The 21,169-nt window shown below is 39.6% G+C and overlaps 2 protein-coding genes across 4 annotated transcripts; one reads left to right on the top strand and one right to left on the bottom strand.

Annotated features, from left to right (window-relative positions):
• Positions 1-725: 725 nt before the first annotated feature.
• LOC108239318 (TOM1-like protein 2) lies at positions 726-16,866 on the bottom strand. Of its 3 annotated transcripts, XM_017421961.3 has the most exons (16): positions 16,749-16,866; positions 13,820-13,904; positions 11,989-12,067; positions 11,474-11,623; positions 11,160-11,294; positions 10,933-11,076; positions 10,628-10,744; positions 9,611-9,744; positions 9,202-9,244; positions 8,715-8,886; positions 8,096-8,210; positions 7,473-7,548; positions 6,650-6,724; positions 3,810-3,869; positions 3,316-3,352; positions 726-3,230 (listed from the first exon to the last, which is right to left on the bottom strand). In XM_017421961.3, exons 1-16 carry the CDS (start codon positions 16,798-16,800, stop codon positions 3,076-3,078), a joined length of 1,629 nt encoding a protein of 542 aa, XP_017277450.1. In that variant the 5' UTR covers positions 16,801-16,866; the 3' UTR covers positions 726-3,075. The 3 variants fall into 3 exon arrangements, with proteins under 3 accessions (XP_017277450.1, XP_017277452.1, XP_017277453.1); XM_017421963.3 differs by lacking the exon at positions 6,650-6,724; XM_017421964.3 differs by lacking the exons at positions 3,810-3,869; positions 6,650-6,724.
• Positions 16,867-17,222: 356 nt separating this feature from the next.
• Positions 17,223-21,089, top strand: drc3 (dynein regulatory complex subunit 3). Its single transcript, XM_017421906.3, has 13 exons — positions 17,223-17,367; positions 17,653-17,871; positions 17,951-18,067; positions 18,175-18,341; positions 18,465-18,611; positions 18,731-18,850; positions 18,929-19,041; positions 19,151-19,325; positions 19,410-19,541; positions 19,649-19,719; positions 19,987-20,110; positions 20,336-20,467; positions 20,587-21,089. Exons 2-13 carry the CDS (start codon positions 17,682-17,684, stop codon positions 20,674-20,676), a joined length of 1,578 nt encoding a protein of 525 aa, XP_017277395.1. The 5' UTR covers positions 17,223-17,367; positions 17,653-17,681; the 3' UTR covers positions 20,677-21,089.
• The last annotated feature ends 80 nt before the right edge of the window (positions 21,090-21,169 follow it).

The raw sequence follows: 21,169 nt of genomic DNA, 5'->3' as shown, positions 1-21,169 counted from the left end.
TGCCCTGTGAGCAGCCTATCAGAGCGAAGTGGGCGGGACCTCCTGGCAGCCAAGTTTGTCTGACCTGACTCAGCGGCTCCTCCCCTAGAACCAGCAAAATCGACCAATGAGATGCCCAGAAACGGAGTGGGGTGATGTGACGTCAGAGTGCTGGGTCCAGCGATTACATCATGTGTTTCTGTCTTGTAAAAGAGGAAGAGCTATTATAAACTGGAGGAATTTAGGTTGCCAAAAGGAAAAATATTACAGCAATAATAATTCTCTATCATGTAAAATACTGTACTACTTTCATACTATTTTATATGAGTGGACATTGAAAGTATTAAAAACATAGGTAATAAAAAAGGTAATTTTTTTACCCTTCAAATAAACATGATTTAAATAAAAAATATAATAAAAACAGATTATCAAATGAACACAAATGGGTGCTGTTAGTAAGTGATAGGAATAATACTGAAACCCCATATATTTACTCACTAAATACAAGAAACTAGTGATCCACAAACAGCTGAAAAACTGAATTATATGAAAACAATGCCTGATCAGGATTTGTTTACTGGATCTGTTGGAATAAAGGACCCATATGCAGCTACATCAAGGTTGGGGTGGGGGTGAAACGCTCACCAGCAGCGGAAGATTGAGGCCGGGTTGCATCAGCACGAGCATTTAAAAACAGACAACCGTCACACAACGCTTAAAGTAAAAATATAAACAGAGTTATGAGGTAGAGGTCACACGTTGCTAGTCTTTTATTGGTCCTTTACACACGTGCAAAAGGTTCAGTCAAACACAAACCTGACCATACATGAGTAATGGCAGCAGACGGACATGGCATACCCAGGAACAGAAAGCAGGGCCTCTTTTTCCACTTCCAGGCCTTAACGACACACGTTATCTCATCCTCTTTAAAGACATTCACTCTTTTCAGGCAGCCAGAACGTCCACCACAGAATACTTCTTTTTTTTTTTTTTTTACAATCTTCATAATAGCGAGTAACAAAAACACCGTTACAGACTTGTAACATAGAGACACAGAAAATAGCTAAAGTTCCATTTTAAATAATCTCTGTTAACATTTTTAGTTTTTGTAATTGTGCAACATTAATGCGAATTTAAAAAAATATTGAAATTATTATATATCAGTAATCTGGCAACCATATTAAACATATATATCCGTATATAACATTACAGCGTTAAAGCTCAATAATACATTTACTTAACTAAAACCCATGTATTTACCATGATTACATAGAAATATCTGCATCTATGTTAACAAGAATAACAAATCATGAGTATTTCTCTCTCTAACGGGAGGCCCATACTGACAACTGGTCCAAACTGTTAATTCAGCAACTTTGATCAATAATTAATCTTCTAAAAGTTAGAAAGGAGGCCAAAGTAGCCTTGAGTCATGTTAAAATTAACTTTAAAGAGCTGGAATGCAGCTTCTTGCCTTTATGTGTGGGTTTTATGTTCACTAAAAACAAACTGTAGCCAGTCACCTTGTTGAAATAGGTCCAACGCGGAAATACTTGAACTGGACTAAACAACAGCAAATGAGTGATGAAAAGTACACAAACTAAAAAAAATAAAGTCAGGGAATGAAATATTAAACTTCCTTACATATTAAGTGTTTTTTAACCAATATTATTCTAACCAGGTCCAGAATATTTCTTATATTTTGATGTTTTCAGCATAAATTATGTGAGCATCTACCTATTTGATTACATATTTTATAAATACTTATTTGTGTAACTTGCATGTTTTGTCTTTAAGAAATGTTGATGCTGGTGCTACTTTTACTGAAATGAATAGCTCAGATCCTTTGTGGGTGTCTGTGAAAAAGTTATGAATCATTAATATCTTACCTGTTGTGGATAACTCTTTGAACAACCTCAGTGTTTGACGAGCTAAAGGCTAGTCCGAATGGATCTGAGACCAAACTGGATCTTAAAAAGGCTCCAATCTCAAAGTTCTCATAGTGATTCATGGAAAAAAAAACAAACAAAAAAAAACAATACTTTATGAACCTTTACACCATCGTCAGTTTTGCAAAAACTGTAGGAATTTTGTAAACATAAGGGACACAATACAGATTTGTTTGTTTCAAAGTGCACAAACAATAATGTAGGTGAGAAATTAAAAACTATAGTTGGTCTTTAAAGCCTTAAGATTCTTTGGAATGGCTGAAAGTGCTTGTAGTTAATTGAGAACATATACTGTAGTTCTCAGTTCTTTTTTGTAGCTTTTCAATAAACTGAAAAGACGAACAGGAAATATTCCACAACAACGCCCGTTCCCTTTTAGTACTTTGAAATGTAATGCATGTTTTGCACGTGACTAAACTTGTTGTTGTTGCGCTTTTACAACTCCCTTTGGTTAGAAAAATGCTGTTAATGCTTAGTGTGTCTAGATTAAATGAGATTTCCTTTAGTTTTTCCTTCCTAGCAAAATAAGCTCTCTTCTTTGCAGTGCTTTTGGCAAACTGGGTAATAAACTGCATTTCTATTAAACTCTGTTTTTAAAAGCCTTACTAGACCTCCTGAATGGAGTATTTCCAGTTCTAAAATAAAATCATCAATCAGTCATAACCACAGCTCTAATACAGAATCAGGATAAACCATTAGAACAGCAAATGCATAAATAAGCAATAAGGTGAATGTAGTAAAAAATAACTATCATTCTAACTGTATGCTTCCATGCAAGTCTAAAGCATGGACTTGCAGATAAATTCCCCCATTATTCTTGCAGTAATATACCATATTCTTAAACCACATGAGGCAAGTTAGGCTGTCGACATTTGTGTTACAAATGAGCTGCAGGGCTGCGAGTAGTACATCCCACGTTAACAGATTAATACATCCATTTAGAGTAAAACGCAACACAGCGGAGTGTGCAGTAAACATCTTTGACCTCTGTGGGTTTAAGTGATGAGGGCAAGAAGAAGAACAAGGAGATGGAGATCACTTGCTACACCACTTCCGGTCGACGATGAAGCAGGACTGAGAAGGGGTCGTTCTGGAGGAGGGGGGGTGCTCGGGACAACCTTCAGAGACGCTGCTCTCTGAGGACAGTCTACAAGGCAAAGAGGGCGTCCTCCGTCCGTTCAGCCTTCTTATGGGAACCGGAGGAGGCACGAGCTGGGTGAGCGGGGTGAGCAGAGGCAGCTCCGGGCGGTGATGGCAGGGTGTCTGCCGCCTTGGCTCGCTCCTCCAGGAACTTATCAAAATCTGAAAGAAACAAACTGATTAGCCTGTAACACGAATATCAGTGTAACGAGATGCTGGGATCATGTATTTGTTTGCATTGAAGTACCTTCACTGGTCACCCCTTCCTCAGAGCCATCTCCCTTCTGTTCAAAAAGAAGTAAGATATAAAGTTTCAAAACAAAAACTTTCTTGAAATGGCATAAACCTTAGCTACACATTCCTCTGACAATTTATACCAAGCCCTCATACGAATCCGCTGCTTGTAAAGGTTCGACGTGCTGACACGTACAAACACAGCAGCTCAGAAAGCTTCCCGAGCCCCTCCACATGCTTGAAAGAACCCTCGCAGCTGTTTTCAGTCACTTATCATTAGCACCGGGTTAAAGTCAGACCTCGTGGTAAACTGCTGTGTCAGCCATCAGTGGACTCAACGAGATCACAGCGAAGAAAAAGGATGCAAAGGTAAAGAAAAATCTACATGGAATGGATGGATGAGATGCGCTATCAAAGAAAAGCAAATGGAAGGTGGAGAAGAGAGAGAAAGAGGAGCGATTAAGGAAGTGTATAAAAAAAAAAAACAAGGTATAAAAGAAGTCTCACCACGTCAGCACAGAGCCACTCCTCTATGTCATCCATGACAGAGGACTGCGATACGGGGATCTATGGAGCGAAGCCACGGACAAACCAAAAGGGGAGCACCAAAGCCACACAACAAACAGACACAGAAACCCCCAAAACAGAAAAAAACAAAAGAAGCAACACTCATAAATCACAAGAAGAATCAACAAAGGCTTGTGGACAAATATGATGAAAATAAAACATTAAAAAGAATAATTTGCTTTGAAAAAAATACAAAAAAAAACCACTCAGTATCTCTCCGCTCAACAATCTGCTGCTCAGCAGGCTGCCACAGGAGAACAGGAGGGCCCGGTTTGTGTATTGTACTCATTACTTTTGCGGGGCTGATGTGGCTCGACGGCAGAGATAATTATCCCACATCATTAGTTCATCGGCAAATCGCCTTAACGTGATCAGGAGATTGACTGGATGAGAAAAAGCTGAGACCACAGGGGACTGTCGAGAGGCAGGGAAACCCGGTGACGTGCAGACGGAACGGGACGCTGGGAGAATGGCTGCATGGTGTGCGGTGACTGTGACGATGGAAGCTGCGCTGCAGTTCGTGTGTGTGTGTGTGTGTGTGTGTGAGAGCACGAAACGATGACAGTGAATGAAGTGTGTGTGCTGCTCTATATTCCTCTGATTTAAAAAGAAGATACATTTTCTGCAAAAGGAGCAAAATTACGCTAAATTTCTGATGTGATGATGCCACTTTTGAAACTGAACTGATAGTTTGGGAAGCCCTGGTTTCCTCTAATGCTGGAGTTTCTGTGTGAGATCACAATTTAGGCAGTAAAGTAGAAAACAGACAAATAGGAGAGCAAGAATATCATGCCCCTGTAAGAGAAGGGAAGAAAATATAGAGACGTGCACAACAAGACAGCTAAAATAGGGTAATATATTGCATGGAAATAATGCTTACAGATATCACATATGTCAATTTCTTGGTTAGTTTTATTTATTTCTGGGTAAATTGTGAGTATCATTAATCATTAATCAGGAGCGTAATATATAAAATAGACTTTAAGGAGGCAAGTGATAAAACTCACCATGACGCAGCAAGCAACAGATTTTTTTTCATTTTCGGTTCAAACACTGGAATCAGCACAAAGACAGCATCTTAAAAAGCTTTCTTTGTTATAATTTGCCTTCCATGGCGTTCCAAATGTTTTCACCGTGTGTCTGGACTACCGGAAGGCCAGATTAGCTCAATTTAGAGCGTTTCTACAACAGAACTGGATCAGTGACACGAGTGGCCATTCAGAGTGTTTTATTGATATTTACTGATCAAAGTACCTAAATTATTTGTAACTTTACACTAGAAAAACATTCCAGAGTTTTATTATTTTTACTGCTTTGTAACATTTCTGGCTAAGTGTATGATTCATGGTTTCCAAAGGGCTTCATTCCTTTATGAGAATCAGAATGATTTTGCTGCGCAGCAGGTTTTTCTTTTTTAGTCAATGATGGAGCCGATCTAAGCTTCCTGTGAGCTCTAAGAAGAGGTGAGTGTTAGTAAAGCGTTTTTTTTTTTTTAAAGAGTACAAAAGAGGTGGGCAACATGAATAAACTTCCTAAAACAGTGATCGTCTGTATCACTAAAAAAAACAGATGATTTCCCATTAAAGATGCACCGATTGCGGTCTGCTACGCCGATTTCTGCTGCGCTGATTTTTGTCAATTCTGACCAACGTGTATAGATTCTGGACCATTTTGATTTCTCTCTCATAATTTACATTAAAAGCATACAACATATTGTCTTCAAATGTCTAGCTGAATATAAAAATTGACTGTGTGCTCATAATAAAACACCTATAATAAAATAATTTAGTTTCTCCTAAACCAGTTATTACATTATCCTGCAGGTTTTAGTCATTTCTCTGCTTTGACACACCTTACATGAATGAGGGAGTGATTAACAGGCTGCTATGAACATTGAAGACCTGCTGAAGAGCAGGGAAACGATGAAAACATGCAGGATAGTGTTCCTCGAGAACCAGGGTTGGAAACCTCTGTCCTAAACGACACCAATCAGCAGGTTACTGAACTGAGGCGTTCGTACAAATAAAGTTCAACATGAAAGGAATTACAGTACATCTCCTCCATAAACTAAATTATGCTTAACCTTTCCATTATTTTAATACAACTAAAAACATAAAAGTGCACTAGAAAATAAATTGCTCCTATATGTTGTTAAATTTGTTCTAGTTAGTATAATAAAAGAAAACCTTAGACTATGTGTTAATTCAAATAAGCAGCAGACAGACCTCTGTGAAAAAACACGTTTAATTTGATCAACTTCTTACACCTCTTCTGCTGTTTTTGTCTTTTTTTAAAGACATTACAAATAGCTAACTTTAAGTCTGCATTATTCAGTAAAAACCTCTGCAGCGAAGACGTGTTATTGCCACAGCTATGGTGCGTTCACGGACCACAAGAGAAAAATGTGGCTTTCGAGTGCCTGCCACTGGTGAAGAAGGAAATCAACCTATTCAGGTCATCTGCCAAGCAATCGGTGCATTCCTAATTTTTATATATGTATTGCTAAAGTTGGAATAAAATACAATAAAGAGGAAACTCTAGCAGTGCAGGTGGTTTGTGAATCATCATTTTGCCCAACGCTAGAGTACATCTGTACCAGACAGGGAGGGGAATGTTCAAAAGGGAAAGAACGCTGTCGTTAATGGGATTGTTTGAGGACGTCAGTAGAGAGCAGTGAGATGAGGCGAAAAATAAATAAAGAGCAGCTCATGAGGAGATGGCGGTGGACACGAGGGAGGGGAGGGGAGGGGGGGAGGACACATTGTGGGGAGAGTCCTCACCATTCCTTGGGTAATAAGCCAGCTGTCTATGGGCAGCTCCTGATCTGCCGGGTTATCATCCCCCTTTACCCTCAGCTGAATCAACAACAGAATAACACCTTACACAAGAGAAGAAAGGCCCCGCCACAGCAAAGCACACAGTCCAGAGAAAGAAGACAGAGGAGAAGTCAAATGTGCGAGAGACAACTGTCACCAAAGGGAAACAAAAACAAAAATCAAACTGAAGAAAATGGCCAAAGATCATTCCATAAAGAGATGAAGATGAGGAAAAGAAAGTGGAACAAAACAGGAGATTTGATTTGGTAAAAAGCTGAACTACTTAACTACAAAAAAGGTATATTAAATCTTAGTTAAATGCACCAGTCTGTGTGTGTGTGTGTGTGTGTGAGATGCTTCAGATTTCAGAATCATTTGTGTACCAAGTGATAACCTCCAGTGCAATGTTTGCTCAGACAAAAAAAGAAACTGGAAAATCCTGGAACGACCCCTGACCTCTGAGTTTGACTTTATGTGAAAGCTGATTGTGAATATTTGTCTAAATCCAGACGGACCTACAGCAGCACTGAGCTGAATCCACTGCAGAATCTGCTAAATCAGCTTTTCTCTTCTTCTTTTTTAAATCAATTTTCAGTACAGAAACAACATTTTAGCCATTTAGAGCAAGAAATGATCATTTCACGTAACTCCACATTTCTGTTTTAAGCACCCAGAGCAAATACCTCACTCTAAAAGATAACATGCAGGGAGTTACCAGAGGCTTTTGGGAAACTGGTGCTAAACTGCTCTCACGCTCGAAACAAGCTGCATGTTTCTGTGTACTCACCCCAGCTGTGTTCTGTTGTCTGATGTCTAAAGCAGAAGCTAGGCCACCCAGGGCATGGGGGTCTTCGTATTTTACACTGTGCACAAAAAACATAGAACATAAAACTGTAAAGAAGACCCCGTACAGAAAGCTAACAAGTATAAGAACATATTTATACAAAAACACACAGCGGATTGAGCCATTTTAGATTACATAAGTGACATTTCAAGTAATATTTGGCCAACTATGAGTGCATACTTTTCCAAAGACTGTAACATTATGCTTTTGTTTAGCTATTTTTTTGTCCAAAGCAAAAAAGGGAAATTGATTTAGGGTCTGCAGCACTAATAAAGTTGGTGATTTGTTCAGATTGTATGAGGTAGGAATATTTCTGCTAACAGACACCTGAATGCACCACTCCTCCATTCATTTGCTAAATCCAGAACGAGTCCATGTTACTAAAAAGGCCAAATATTTTTTAAAAAGGGGCAAAAATACTATTAAAAACTGGTGAAGATTAAATAAACTATGAAACAGGCTGAGTCAAAGTGTCCAAGGGTGGATTTCAGTCGAACTAGTAAAGGTGATAACTTGTTCTTGTGTTTCAGTAAAGGAAACCCCAGCATGAGGACACGAGGGCCTACTTTTTGCGTTGTTCAGCCAGAGAGCTGCTCCTGGTCTGAGCAAACATGTCGAAGTCGTCTTTGTTGTGGGTTGACAGAGACGACAGAGTGCCGCTCACGCTGTCCGATCCTACATCTGGAGCGAGACGGGAGGTGGGGGAAAGGAGGAGGAAGAGGAGGAGGAGGAGGAGGATGCAAAGTAAAGTGGTCAATAAAAAATGGATAAAAGCAGGAAGGAATCATGATCCATGTTAACAGACGGGTGGTTTTTGCACAGCTCCTGTTCTGCACAAAATAAAAGCAGCAATAAATCTACATTTGAACCTAAATAATTGAGTGTGAAGAGACTTCCTAAAGAATGAGTTACACTGCGGCGCTTAGATCACATTATGCCTGTTTTATATTCTGCTGCAGGTCTGCAGACACCAAACAGGAGAGATGTTACAGTCCTGAGGAGAGCAGCATACAGTCCGTAGTGCTGGAAATATGAATGAGCAAAAACCTCAGAGTTCATTTAACAGTGATTTTAATTATTCACCTAGAACGTACAGTAACAAGTGAAAACACCATCAACCCAAGCCAGGAAGAGAGTCTAACTGTCTGAGGTACTTTTTCTGTGCAGTGAGAGTTTTGTGCCTACCAAGACTAGCCAGTGCAGTGGATAGGGAGGTTGTGGCAGAGCTGCGGGCTGGGGAAGCCGTGGCCCCCGCAGCAGAGCCGGAGGGAGGGCTGGACGTGACCCTGGGTGTGACTACGGCAGGAGAGCCTGGGCCCAGATCTATGAGGTTGTCCTCTGTGGCTTCGGCTAACATCTGAGAAGTGACGGAGAGGAAAAGAGATGAAGTCAGTGCCAGTTTGCCGATAAAACCTGGAAACATTTATAAATACACCACGAAAATTAGGAGTATTATTTTTATTATTATACGAGAACTTAGCTACAGATATATTAGCTGATTTAGGTTCAAACATCTCAGACAGAATCCTTAATGTTTGACAAACTGCCCCACATTCAAACATGTGCATACTGGAAACAAATAAAACAGAAAATAAGCCATTTAAAGAAAGAATAACTAAGGTTTGATGTGTTTTGTTTTTTTTACGCGTAAAGTCTCTGTTATGCTTCTTACCCCATTGTTCTGTGCAGCCCTTCCTGACCTGTACCTCTCATACCTGTAAGCAGAAAAAAAAATCACTGTAAATGTTTCACCGCAAGCTTGGAGGTTCAAGTGCTTTCACATCTTCAAAAAAGAAAAACCTGAAGAAAGAGACATTTGAACACGGACAGAACCCTTAAAAAAGAAAGAATTATGCCCAGTTCCTTACATTATGAAGTTCGCTTTCACCCAAATTGAAATATGTAATTAACATAAGACATGTTTACACAAAGAAAAGCTTTTTTTTTTTTTTTTTTTTTTTTTTTTTAAATCAGCTTACAGCACTCCTGCTGATCTAACATCATAACAAACACGAGCAAGTCCCCCGCCCCAAGTTTGTTTTTTTTTGTGTTGTCAAATAAATTTGACGGATTGATCGCACCTCTCATATCGAAGAAAAACATTGTTGAGGTCATCGTTGACGTGCAGCAGCTCCTCCGTCACCTCCTCGTTGGAGACGCGGGAAATCAGCTCGACCACCCTCTGCTGCATGGCCCGGCACGTCCTGTTCAGCTCCTGGGACGCGGCGGCACGGCGACGGATTGAGCGACAGAACAAAGAGAGACGAAGACAAACTGAGACCTGAAGACACGGCCAAGCAGGAACAAACACAAACAGACAAACACGTGTCTGCTAATGACTAAACTAAGCCTCTGTAAACAGCTGGTTTTGTCAGACACATTCGTTGTAATGCTACTCATTTGTGACTTGTGTATATGAGGACAGTATCGTGAAACAACAGATTTACAACATTTAGATTTTAATAAAAAATCCGCAGCTGGGAAAAAATAATTTAAAAAAACACTCATAGAACTCATAAAAATCACCACGCAATGATTGCAGCTGGCACAGGATCGGCAGCGCCGGGCCAGATCCTCGGGGCCGACACGAATACCTGAGTGGATTTGGCTCGAGGAGATTAAACTCTGCAACGGTGTCTCCATATCACTGGCTGACTGCCAGTTAGAGGAATTACACCACAGCATCTCTTGAGGAGCTGCAGGTGAGAAAACTACAGCCACGGCACCCCCTGCTGGATGAAAAGTGCTACAACACTTCACGGGTTGCATGTCAGTGGCTTTGGATGTTTAGAGACAAAATAAAGAAACTATTTAGTCCTTTTTGTTGCTTGATTAACAGGTAATCAGTTGTGTATGTATATCCAATGAGTACTTTGTGCATGTTTCATTAAAATCTAGTGACCCATGGCATATTTTGGTAACGATCATATGAACGAACACATTCTTGCTCACATTTGAAAGCAATAATAAAAGGCTGAAACATAAAAGTTAAAAACATATATAGGGTTGCTTAGGGTTATTCTAATGCTGAAGCTATGATAAAAAGGAAATTAAATCAAGTTTGCGATGTTGAAGGTGTTTCCATGTTTGAGTCTAACCTGGAGCAGTTCTAAATCCGATGAATCTTCCTGACTAGGAACCATCTCAGTTAACATCTCTGACATGACCTTGATGTTTCCTCTCACGATGTCCAGCTCACTGCGCAGGCGGGCGATCTGAAAGCACATTGCAACAACATTCAGGCTTGTTCACTATCAGCAGCACAGAAGGTAGAGCTAGTTATGATAAAAAATTTTTTTTTTAAAAATCACCTCTCTACCTGCTTTTATTTGTTTACTTTAAAAAGATTTTTGATTTTTGTGGATAAAACTGCTGTGGTGATGTCTCGGGGAGCGCCGCTCACCTGTTCGGGGTTGGCTGCGATGGGGCTGGGGATGTTGGAGGCCTGCGTGGCAGCGGGAGCGGGCGGGCCGGGCTTGGGAGCACCAGCGTCCGACGAGGCAGGAGCGAGGTACTTTAACATGGCGGGGTCCACTTCGGGAGTACCCTGTGATTTCAAATAAAACCTCTGTGTAACAACTGTGTGCGCGCTGATTTAAAGTCAGCATCTGTTTGCACGTTTCTTCTCACTCTCTGTGGCGTGTGAATGGGAGACAAGGCATCCAGGTCGGCCATCGGGAACTCAACGCCTTTTCTCTTCAGCTCCTCGTAGGTGTGGACCACGCCTGTTAGATCAGGACTACTCCTGAAGGCGTCCGCCCAGGACTGTCCCAACAAAGAAACACAAGATCTCCTGTCATAAAAGCCAATATTTAAACAACACAAAGAGAATACCCCTCACACGGTTTAAGTTGTTTTCTGAGCAGTTAAAGAGGGAAACCTGATGTAACAGAAGCGTTGCAGCGACAATTATTAAAAAAAAAAAAACAGGAAAGCTGGATTACTTGTATGAGAGACAACACTTTGTCTTGCACGATTGTGGGAGGGTTGGTTTTGGGGGAGATGATTTTGACGAGAACGCCATCGATGAAGTCTTTGTTGGCCACCTGGACATGGAACCTGTGACCACAGTTCTTCACACAGGTCTCCAATACCTACAGAACCAGCATCAGATAGAAATGACTGACAAAATAAAATAAGAGAAAATAAGTTGATCATCTGGGGTCAATACATAACCTGTGAATCAGCAATATTACGTATTTTCTGTGTGTTAGGTTAGTTTAAGGTCTTACAATCTGTTTGTATATAAATCTTCCTATAACCTATAGATTATAAAGATAAATTATAAAAAGAAAAGGCATATCTTTCTGTTAGAACCCTGCCTTTTTTAGGTTTGTACATCTTCTATCCCCCAAAGTTAGTTTTTTTGTCTCTATTCAGGGTTTTTTGGACCTTTGATAAAGCCAATTCTGATGTGTTGCATATACTTCTGTGCCAGCTGAATACATAAACTTCCTACCGTTAGTGCCAGCATAACCTCTCTGTAGTTCCTGTTGCCACTCAGTCTCTTCTTCAGCGCTCGCACGGCGTCTTTTGGCCTGGAAATAAAAACAGCAGAGAAGTTCCAGCTGCATTAGGCGACCCCCGCTGAGAGCGAGCGTAACACCGCCGACTTTGTTGGAATAAACTCCTCTCCGTGCCACGGGAACAGATGCCAGTCTGTCTGTCAGTGTAACTATTTGACAGAGAAAGTGAAGAACTGTCACACCATCTGGCTCTGCCTTTTTTTTTTTTTTTTTCTCTCCTGCATGGCTGCAAAATGTTTCTCCCAAGGCAAGATCAAAGCTGTCCACGCATGAGGAGTTCAGGCTGGCTTCCTGCCTGATCCTCCCCATCTCCTTACAGAAGATGAGCCATAATAAGTCTTTATGAGCTCCTTTATACAGTACAGGTACTTAGCAGGGCTGTTGAAACTGATAAAGATGGATAAAGACAGGGAATAAAGTCAGAATTATAGTTTCCCTGCGAAGCTTACGGCACATAATCGTGATTCTTTGCTACAGTAGCCTTTTGTTATGTGGTGGGTGAATCTGTTTTATCTCGTTTCAACACACGCCATCTGTTGTCATACTTTCAGATGTCTGATTGTTTGAAAGCACTCAGAAGTACGTGTTAGGAAAACATCACACAAAAGTTGCTAAAAGCATATTCAGAATCTCCCGATTTTCTGACTCCGGAGTTCACCCGCTTTTTGTTTTTTTTTTCCCACGAAACATCTTGAAGACAAGATGTTCCGTGTTTTTGTTTTTACTCTGCGTTTGCTCCGAGGTGGCAGAGGAAGCTGCGTGTCGCCTGTCAAGACAAAGAGGGAGTGTAGGCATGAGGAATGAGGAACAGATTGCAAAAACAAACTGTTTTACACAATCGTCTAATTGACAATTTGCCCATAAAGTTGCTATTTACTGGAACTACAAACGCATTCAAACAAAACTCTTTATTGTGTGTTAAAAGCAACTAAAAAGATACCCTAATCACAAGCGAGTGACCGTGTGTGCATTTAACTTTTCTCCTCCTTCAATAATTCTAACCTCCAATTAGTAATTAAAGGCCTAACGTTCCTTGAAGGAACACGCATCACCCGCCACCTTTCAGACTAAAATCATAAAAGATCTAGCTGTTTTGGTCAAACCTTACAGATGACATTATGCACGATCCTATAAGATAATGCGAGCCCTCAAGAGATCTGTTGGCGCTTGAATTATGTGTTGAAGACGACTCTCAGCGACTACCACACCAAATTTGAGCTCAATATCTGTAAAATCGACTGAGTTATGACCAATTTTGTCTTGGCTAAGGTCTAAGCTGCAGCGGCCATCTTGAATTCAGTAGACTCCTAAAGTTAATCCATTGTAGATGTACATCCATTGATTACTTTCTGAGAGTTTCATTAAAATCCATCCACTGGTTTATGAGATATTTTGCACAGAGGTAAAAACTTTACTGCCTTCAGCGGCGGGCGATAATGCCAGCTCTAAAGAAGACAAATCTTATCATTTCAGGGTCTTCCAGATCACTGTAAGTCAGACGTTTCTTCCTGTAGGTGGCTGATGCAAGATTTGAACCTATTCATTCAGACAGACAGAGACGCAGAAGGAAAACAAAAGGTTTTGTGTGTGTGGTGATGACAGCAGCCAGTGTGTTATCTGGTTTGTCAGTCTGCATCAAGACAGAGACGGTTTTATTCCAAACTGATGGGAGACGAAGTGCTTTAGGGCCAAATATCTCCAGCAGTCCTGCAGAGTGACGGGAAGGCGAATTTGAAACCCAGCCCTAATGAATTTCCTGCTCACCCCTCGTCTGTTTCATTGATGATATCGCAGATCTCCATGTTGAGGGTCCAGTCCTCACTCTGTAACCCGCCGTCTGTGGCTCGCTCTGGAGAACAAAACACACAGGGAATGACCAGAATGTTAAAAAATACTGCGCTTTACTTTTTTTTTTTGTCCTACAAAATAACAACGTAAATCCTCACAAACATGGGTTCTGTGAGTAAGACAACTGATGGCTTTCTGCACACATTAAAACTGTAAACCTTCCAACATAATGTTTAAAAAAAAAAAAATCAACCAATACCACTATTATGGCTCACAGAAGATAGGAAAGGCGTTTGTATTGTCTGATAGTTTAGTGTGTCTCTAAAAAGGAGGCAAAACATTTCATTGAAAAGAGGAAACTGTGCCTTTTGGAAATGGGAGGTTTTATGAAAACCAAAACTAACACTAAATAATTCAGACAACAATATAGGGAAATATTGTTTGCCACCCTTTTTTAGGCATTTAAACATTCTTCATTTAGTTTATCAGACTGTGTGGGTCTACTTGGCTTGAAATAATTCAGATTTCTTCACGCGGTTAATTCACAGTTTCAGATGAGATTATGTGGTTCCATTGGATGTGACGGTCAGTGTTCAAACGTCTGAAGCTTTTATTGGGGCTTGCAGCGTCACATTTCTCTGAAACTAATGAGGGGATTTAATAGAAATGCTGTACATAAAACAAACAAGCAAAAATACTAAGTCCATGCAGGATCCCAGTATGAGAAACAAGCACTGATTTATTGTCTTGCTCAGATGAAACTGGGCTTCTGAAACAAAAAAAAAAGTGACAAATTCACCATAAGAATAAACAGAATCCTACTACAAATAATACTTTGTAGATTCCTTATTGTGAACATAAATTCCAGTTGGACGGGTTTTATATCATCTTGAAATTATCCTATTTTTTATGCGGTTGCCTTGTGAAAAAAAACAAGATCTATTAAAACCTAACAGGAAACTGATCCGGAGGCAGAGTAGAACTACTAAAAATATTTTTCTTTGTTTCAGTTTTACATCGCTGGGTCTCTGGGCCGCCACTCGATGCTCCGAAGTCTAGAAAATTAACAGAAAGAACAAAAAGGGTTAACTGGAACGTGGGAAACCAACATGACGGGAGAAAAGGCCACTAACAGAGGATGTGACGCAGCTGCATACTCAGCCATATTAGTTGATTCGGTCACAGACGGAAGCCCCTCTGCGCTGATCTCCCCATCACCCCCCCATGCTATTGTTTCAAACCGTTTTGGCTACAAACACAAACTATCCAGAGAGGTCACACTTCGGTGAATCCACTTTCTGCTCAGCTGTCCACAGACTTGACAACCACAGAGCAACATACTTCTTCCTACTCAGGTGTATTTACATCCAGAAAATTCCCTTTAAATGTGTTCAAATGCGGCTTTGGAAGAATTCCCCGCGGCTCTCCTCCTCCCCCTGCCGTGTGTCATGTAAGCTCCTCAGGTGCGTTGTCGTGTCACTGCAGGGCAGAGCGAGGAGAGAGTAAAATGTGCTCAAATGACACTGAGCGATTGGAGCTTCACTAGCCGTTTAAGTGGATTAATTCACCACGGTGTTGTGTCACCTCTCCTGCAGCCTCTAGGTTCAGCAATTGACACGACCCAACCGAAGCCAGCCGATCACGCGGCTCTAACGGTGCCAAGCTGTACCACGCACTTGCCAACAAGGCAGTAAAGTCTCTCTCCGGCCTATCTCTCTTCAATGTAGACTTTTAAGCCCCTTCATTCCTTCCCTCTTGCCAGAGTTTGACTCATCCATGTCTTTAGGTGTTTTACTTTGTAGCCATTTGTTCCCTGTTCTACACGCCTCCATGACCAGCTGCTAGTCAAAACCTGGCGGCTTGGATGTGGAAAACCTTGACACACACGTCTCCTCTCTTTTTGCCAGGTAAGATGATTATTTGCCCCCCCTCTTCTGAGGCGTACGGATCACCATCACTGGAACAGAAAGCTGGTCAAAATAACAACAAACTCAGCTGAGATCTGTGAAAAGCTGAGATTCAAAATGTAACAAATGCAAGGCACTGCAAAACTCAAATGGATAACTGCGGCATTAAAAGCAAGATGCTTTCAGTGATTCTGAAGCCTTTCTTCCCACTTTCATAAGCTTAAACTTAAAACCTCACCAATTAAGAATGTGAATGAGTCTTTGCCTTTCTTGGCCATGTCCTTTTATAATTAAATGTAACTCCTACATAAATGTTACTACCTTATAATTATACTTCATAAACATTCGCAAAAGCCTCCAATCAACATTGCCTATGAATGAGAAATGAAACTAATAAAGTTATAGATTTTTATCCTAACAAGAGCAGAGCACCAGTGATGTATAAAACAGTGTCCCTCTCATCATTATTACTTGATTTGACATGAACACAAGAGGAACAGTGTGGCATTGTATTTAAAACAATATATTGCTGCTTGTTTTAAAAAAAGACTTGTCACAGAAGGGCTATCATTTGCACCATAATACAGACAAAGAACTGGTGACAAATTAGCTAAATTTGAGGTTGTTTAAAAAAAAAAAAAAAAAAGGCAAATATGTATATAATCTAAAAGAAAAACACACACATGCCTTTCTCCTGCAGGACAAAGGTTCACAGGAAACAATGGAGGTTTTAAACCAGAAACAACAAAAACTACTTAACGCTGTCTTCATAAATGCAAGGTATTTTAGCGTCATGCTGGTAAATAAATGTAACGGACTAACTTATCTGGGTTTGCTGGCTAACATTAGCCGACAGCTCATTCCATGCAGATGACGTTTGCTAGGGAGATGCCAGCGCGAGCTCGCTTTTTCCTGCCATTTTAAAAAGTAAATTCTCTAGCTATTCATTGAGGAGAAAGCTCTACACCTCTAATAAAGAACTGCGAAGCTTCACGTACCTACACACTGGCCCACGGGAGTGCTGTAAGGATTTCCAAGTAAAAACTCCATTTTGACAACAAACGATCCGCAAGGGATTGACAGAGACGCTGAGGCCCAGAAGTGGTACAGCTAAGCCCCACCTATTGACAAACTGTATTGGCTGAAAAAGGGTAAACCTTTGATTCGATTGGCTGGACTCAGTGTCAGTTATGTTTAGCATCCTAAAGCTACGTTCAATAAACGCTTCCCAGCACCGTAAAAACGACGTTGCTTTTTGTCTGAATGGAAATCTGACTTGATCGTGCTGTGTAACTCACATTACGAAAAAAATGTCCTAAAACACATACAGTTAGAACCATAACGTGTTTTAACGAACAAATTATTTTAAGTTCCTTTTGAAATTTTCCTAAATAAAACTCTAATAATACCAATGTGGAGGTAAAGGTTTCAATTTAACAGGTTTTCTTGAAAGTGTTTGAACGCGTCTGAGAATCAAGATGTTGCTAAGCAACTGTGCATCAACAACACAGAAACGAGCGTTACACATTGTTTTAACTTATTTTAAGCATTTGACATTGACAAAAATAAAAAATAAGAAAAGAAAAAATTAGTAAAGAAGTTCTCCCGTTGTCAGTGGTAAGTATTACCTTGAGCTAAATAATTAATCTCACCAAACAGGGTATAAAGGTTTTTGCTCTGTGTATTTTTATGCACTATACTTTAGCATTAGTGTATTTGTTGCTGTTGTCTGTGTGACATAAATGCTGCTGCAGTGACCCTGTAATTTCCTGCAAATGACCAGTAAAGTATTCACAATCATCATCCTCATAAAGCTAATCTTCTAAACATTTTCATTTTTGGGACTGAAACCATTTTCACTTCAATAAGTCGAACTTTGACGTACTTTGTTGTTTTTAACAGGCTGTAATTTTAATACCGGCACCATAAATATGAACAGCAACATGAAAAAGGACCCCATTGTGATTAATGAGGAGATCTTACAGGATGCTATGAAGAAGGAAGTCAACCAAACTGAAGAGAATATGTTGAATAAGCTGGACTACGTTTTCCTAAGGGAAGCTTTTGTTTCATGCATGGAATGCAGAAGTGAACTTTTTCATTTAAGATTGGAAAACAAAAGTAAGAAGGAACATAAAAAATTTTGCCTTTACTTTAATGCATTTTGAGTTTAATGATGCAAAAGATGATTTGCTTACAGACATCCTGAAGATTGACCTTTTATATGATTTTACATCTCTGATGAGGCTTGATCTGAATAACAATGTTATAGAGAAGATCGAAGGCCTGGAAAGCCTGATTAATCTTACCTGGCTCAGTGAGTTTTGTTTTTAATATTCAGGTGGTGTTTTGTCGTAGAGATCGTGTTTGCATCGGCACTTTTTGTGGCGCGTTTTTAAATTAAAATTTAAATCCGTCTTTTAGATCTGTCATTCAACAAGATTAAAAAAATCCAGGGTCTGGACACTCTGCAAAAGCTTGAAGTGCTGAATTTGTCCCACAACCAAATCTCTGTCGTTGAGAACATGGACACACTAGAAGACCTGAGACTTCTCTTCATAGGAAACAACCTCATCAGAGAGCTGGACACGGTAAGATCTTCATCTTGTCCAAAATAAAAACATCAATCTGTATCATATGTGCCATGAGAAGGTAATTTATTGCATTTTAAGAATGTATTATTGTAAAATGTTTGTATAACTGGCATTTCAAAGGTGCTCTATCTCAAGAGGTTTAGGAACCTGTTCAAACTCTACATGGCTGGAAATCCTGTCTCTAATGAGGAAAACTACACACTTTTCATTATTGCCTTTTTGCCAAACCTGACCTGCCTAGACAGCATTTTAATTGACTCTGAAATAGTAAGTACTTTGACTTACTTGGTTATATAACTGTTATTTTTGTTAAATGAGCATTTATCCCCCCAGCCATATTAAAACTACATATAGAAAAGAAATCATATGTGTCTATGTTTGAACAGAGAGAAGAAGCATCCGTAAAAAACCGATGTCTCCTTGACAAAATGAAACTTCAAGAGTTGCAGAAGCAACGAGCCGATGAAGCTCAGCAAAGCCAGGAAGCTGAGTTAAAACTCCACCGTGTATGAAAAAGTTCAATCTATTAATGCAGCTCTTTGAGTGGACACAATCTATAACCTCCTGTGTCTTGATTTTCACAGGATGCCTTTGTGGAGGACCTCAGTGGGTCCAGTTTGTTTAACAGCATGTTTAAAGATGATCCAGAGGCAGTGGGACCACAGTTACTTCCAGGAGTGGCTCCTCTGCTTCAAACATATCCTATTTTTGCCTTATTTTTTTTTTAAATCCATGTAGTTTGTTTACATTAACTTAATGCACAAGGTGATCAAATCTTTCCTTAAATACCTTGACTTTGCCTTTACTTTAGAGGACCAAACGGGGGAGCTGTGTAGGGCCTTTGTTGACTTTGGCTTGGCGGAGCACAAACAAAGAGAGACAGAGTTGAACTCTTTCTTCGTTGGCCAGGATGAGGCTGAGGCATATTATAGGCAGAAGGCATCGCAGAAACTGGCAGAGTTTGATCAGGAGCACAAAGGGGCAAGTAGACAGAATGCAAACAATTTATAAAAACATTTACTGTAAGTTAGTGATACAGTAATTGTTGTTGTTTGTTTTTTTTAGAGGATTGCAGAGTTGCAGAATTTGACAGAATCAAACCTATTGAAGGACAAGATCAACGGCTGCAATGATGCGATCATGCAGCTCTGTGAAAGCCTCCTGACAGTAGAGTTTGAACTGGTCGGCAACCTTGAGGTAAACATCTGCACATCTTCTGTACATTTTATTACACTTTCCGTACTTAATTTACATGGAGCCTTAGTTTCATATTTACTAAAGTGATGCTTTCTGTTTGTTTTCAGGAAAACATCACAAAGCTTGACAATTCTATGTCAGACATGGCTACCAGCTTTATGGAAACTGCACAAGAGACATATCCTTTTTTTATTGTTTTTGTTTTCAACTTAACAGGTATGAATTACTTCATTGTATAATTCCTTTATACAATGTTTAAAGGGTATCTTCATGCCTACCAGGATAAACAACCAAATAATCATGGCAAAAACACAATATATGGAAAGAAACTAACTTTGTTCACTTGTAAACAAGTTATTACTTGCTTATTTGAATTTGATTACAGGCCGGTATCAAAGCAGTAACTTGCTTGTTTGAGATCCTTGTTTCTTTGACCCAGTTGTACATTTAATCAGTTACGAGATCTGGAGGATAAATATTATCAGAAGGTAAAGGAAATTGTTATTGAAACTCAGGAGAAAGTGGCCAATCAAAGTCTGGCAGAGGACACACCAGATGATGTGATGAGGGTTAGTAATATTTCTTTTCGTTCACTTTAAGTTTCCTATTTTTACTGCTGTCGATAATGTCTCCCAATACCTTTAGTGGCTGAACTCAAACATTGTGGGTTTACAAAAACAACAAGAAAACATATTTAAAACATGCTTGTAATAACCTCTAAACTATATACTAATGTGTCAACAGCAAGGTATGGTATCAGGATTTGTGGGTTTGTTTGTTTTTGTTCCATCTAGCTGTTCACAGACAAAGATTCATTGATGAATACCTTGAACAATAGCCATGAAAATCACCAGCAGAGGATAAATGACAGAGAGATCCAGTTGGTTACACAAGTTAGTGCTTGGAAAGTGGCCCTTTTTAAAGAGGTAGGAAGCTAAATTTTCACTAAAGCAAACAGTTTAGTGCGTATGTTTAAGGTAAATGGTAAACCTCACCTTATCTCACATTCATTATTTTTGTTGCTTATCTTTATGGGTTGTTACAGATTCAGGAAAAAGATGTTCAGCGGACCCACATGCGCACCTCAGACATCTACAGATATGCAGACTATCTGAGGAAACAGCTGGAGAATTAGAATTATAAGTTAAAATATTTTACTATGTACTTGTAAATTGTGCATCCTGCAGCATCTGCATTTGTATCATACATAGTAAAATAAACCAAAACAATTTAATTATACATGCATTTATCTTTTTTCTTGTTTTATGTGGGAAAAAATGGCTGGATGGATGGTCCTAACCCTAATTTTTAAACTAAATGTAACTATAATTTTGAACTTGGCATTATCTAATGTGAATACTTAAGATTTGCATACAAGTTATCGTATATCTGGCAAAATAACTCAACTTTTCATATTAAAATATTCCTAAAAACTTGCAGTATTAAAATATATTTTTCAGTGAAACGAAGCAATGTAAGCATTCGTTTACTGACTTGGTTTAGTTTCTCACAAACGAAAAGTTGCGATTAGTTTGAAATAAAAATACAACCCCCAGAATGCACTTCGACATATCATCCAATAGGAGTCTCGCTTGAGCCAAGACCCAGTTTTTAGCCAATGAATTTGC

Source organism: Kryptolebias marmoratus, linkage group LG12 (assembly GCF_001649575.2).
Source record: "Kryptolebias marmoratus isolate JLee-2015 linkage group LG12, ASM164957v2, whole genome shotgun sequence".
In the NCBI taxonomy this organism is placed as follows: Eukaryota; Metazoa; Chordata; class Actinopteri; order Cyprinodontiformes; family Rivulidae; genus Kryptolebias; species Kryptolebias marmoratus.
This window is presented reverse-complemented; position numbering and strand designations above follow the sequence as displayed.

What these genes read in the sequence shown, in the direction of transcription:
- LOC108239318 (XM_017421961.3), bottom strand. Translation starts at nt 16,800, where the DNA reads ATGGAGTTTTTACTTGGAAATCCTTACAGCACTCCCGTGGGCCAGTGT. An exon ending in AAGTGTTGTCTCTCATACAA is followed by an intron (nt 11,295 to 11,473) that starts GTAATCCAGCTT and finishes TTGTTGGGACAG; the next exon opens with TCCTGGGCGGACGCCTTCAG. An exon ending in AGTGGCTCTGTGCTGACGTG is followed by an intron (nt 3,353 to 3,809) that starts GTGAGACTTCTT and finishes CTTTTTGAACAG; the next exon opens with AAGGGAGATGGCTCTGAGGA.
- drc3 (XM_017421906.3), top strand. Translation starts at nt 17,682, where the DNA reads ATGAACAGCAACATGAAAAAGGACCCCATTGTGATTAATGAGGAGATC. An exon ending in GATTAATCTTACCTGGCTCA is followed by an intron (nt 18,068 to 18,174) that starts GTGAGTTTTGTT and finishes TCCGTCTTTTAG; the next exon opens with ATCTGTCATTCAACAAGATT. An exon ending in TTTTAATTGACTCTGAAATA is followed by an intron (nt 18,612 to 18,730) that starts GTAAGTACTTTG and finishes ATGTTTGAACAG; the next exon opens with AGAGAAGAAGCATCCGTAAA.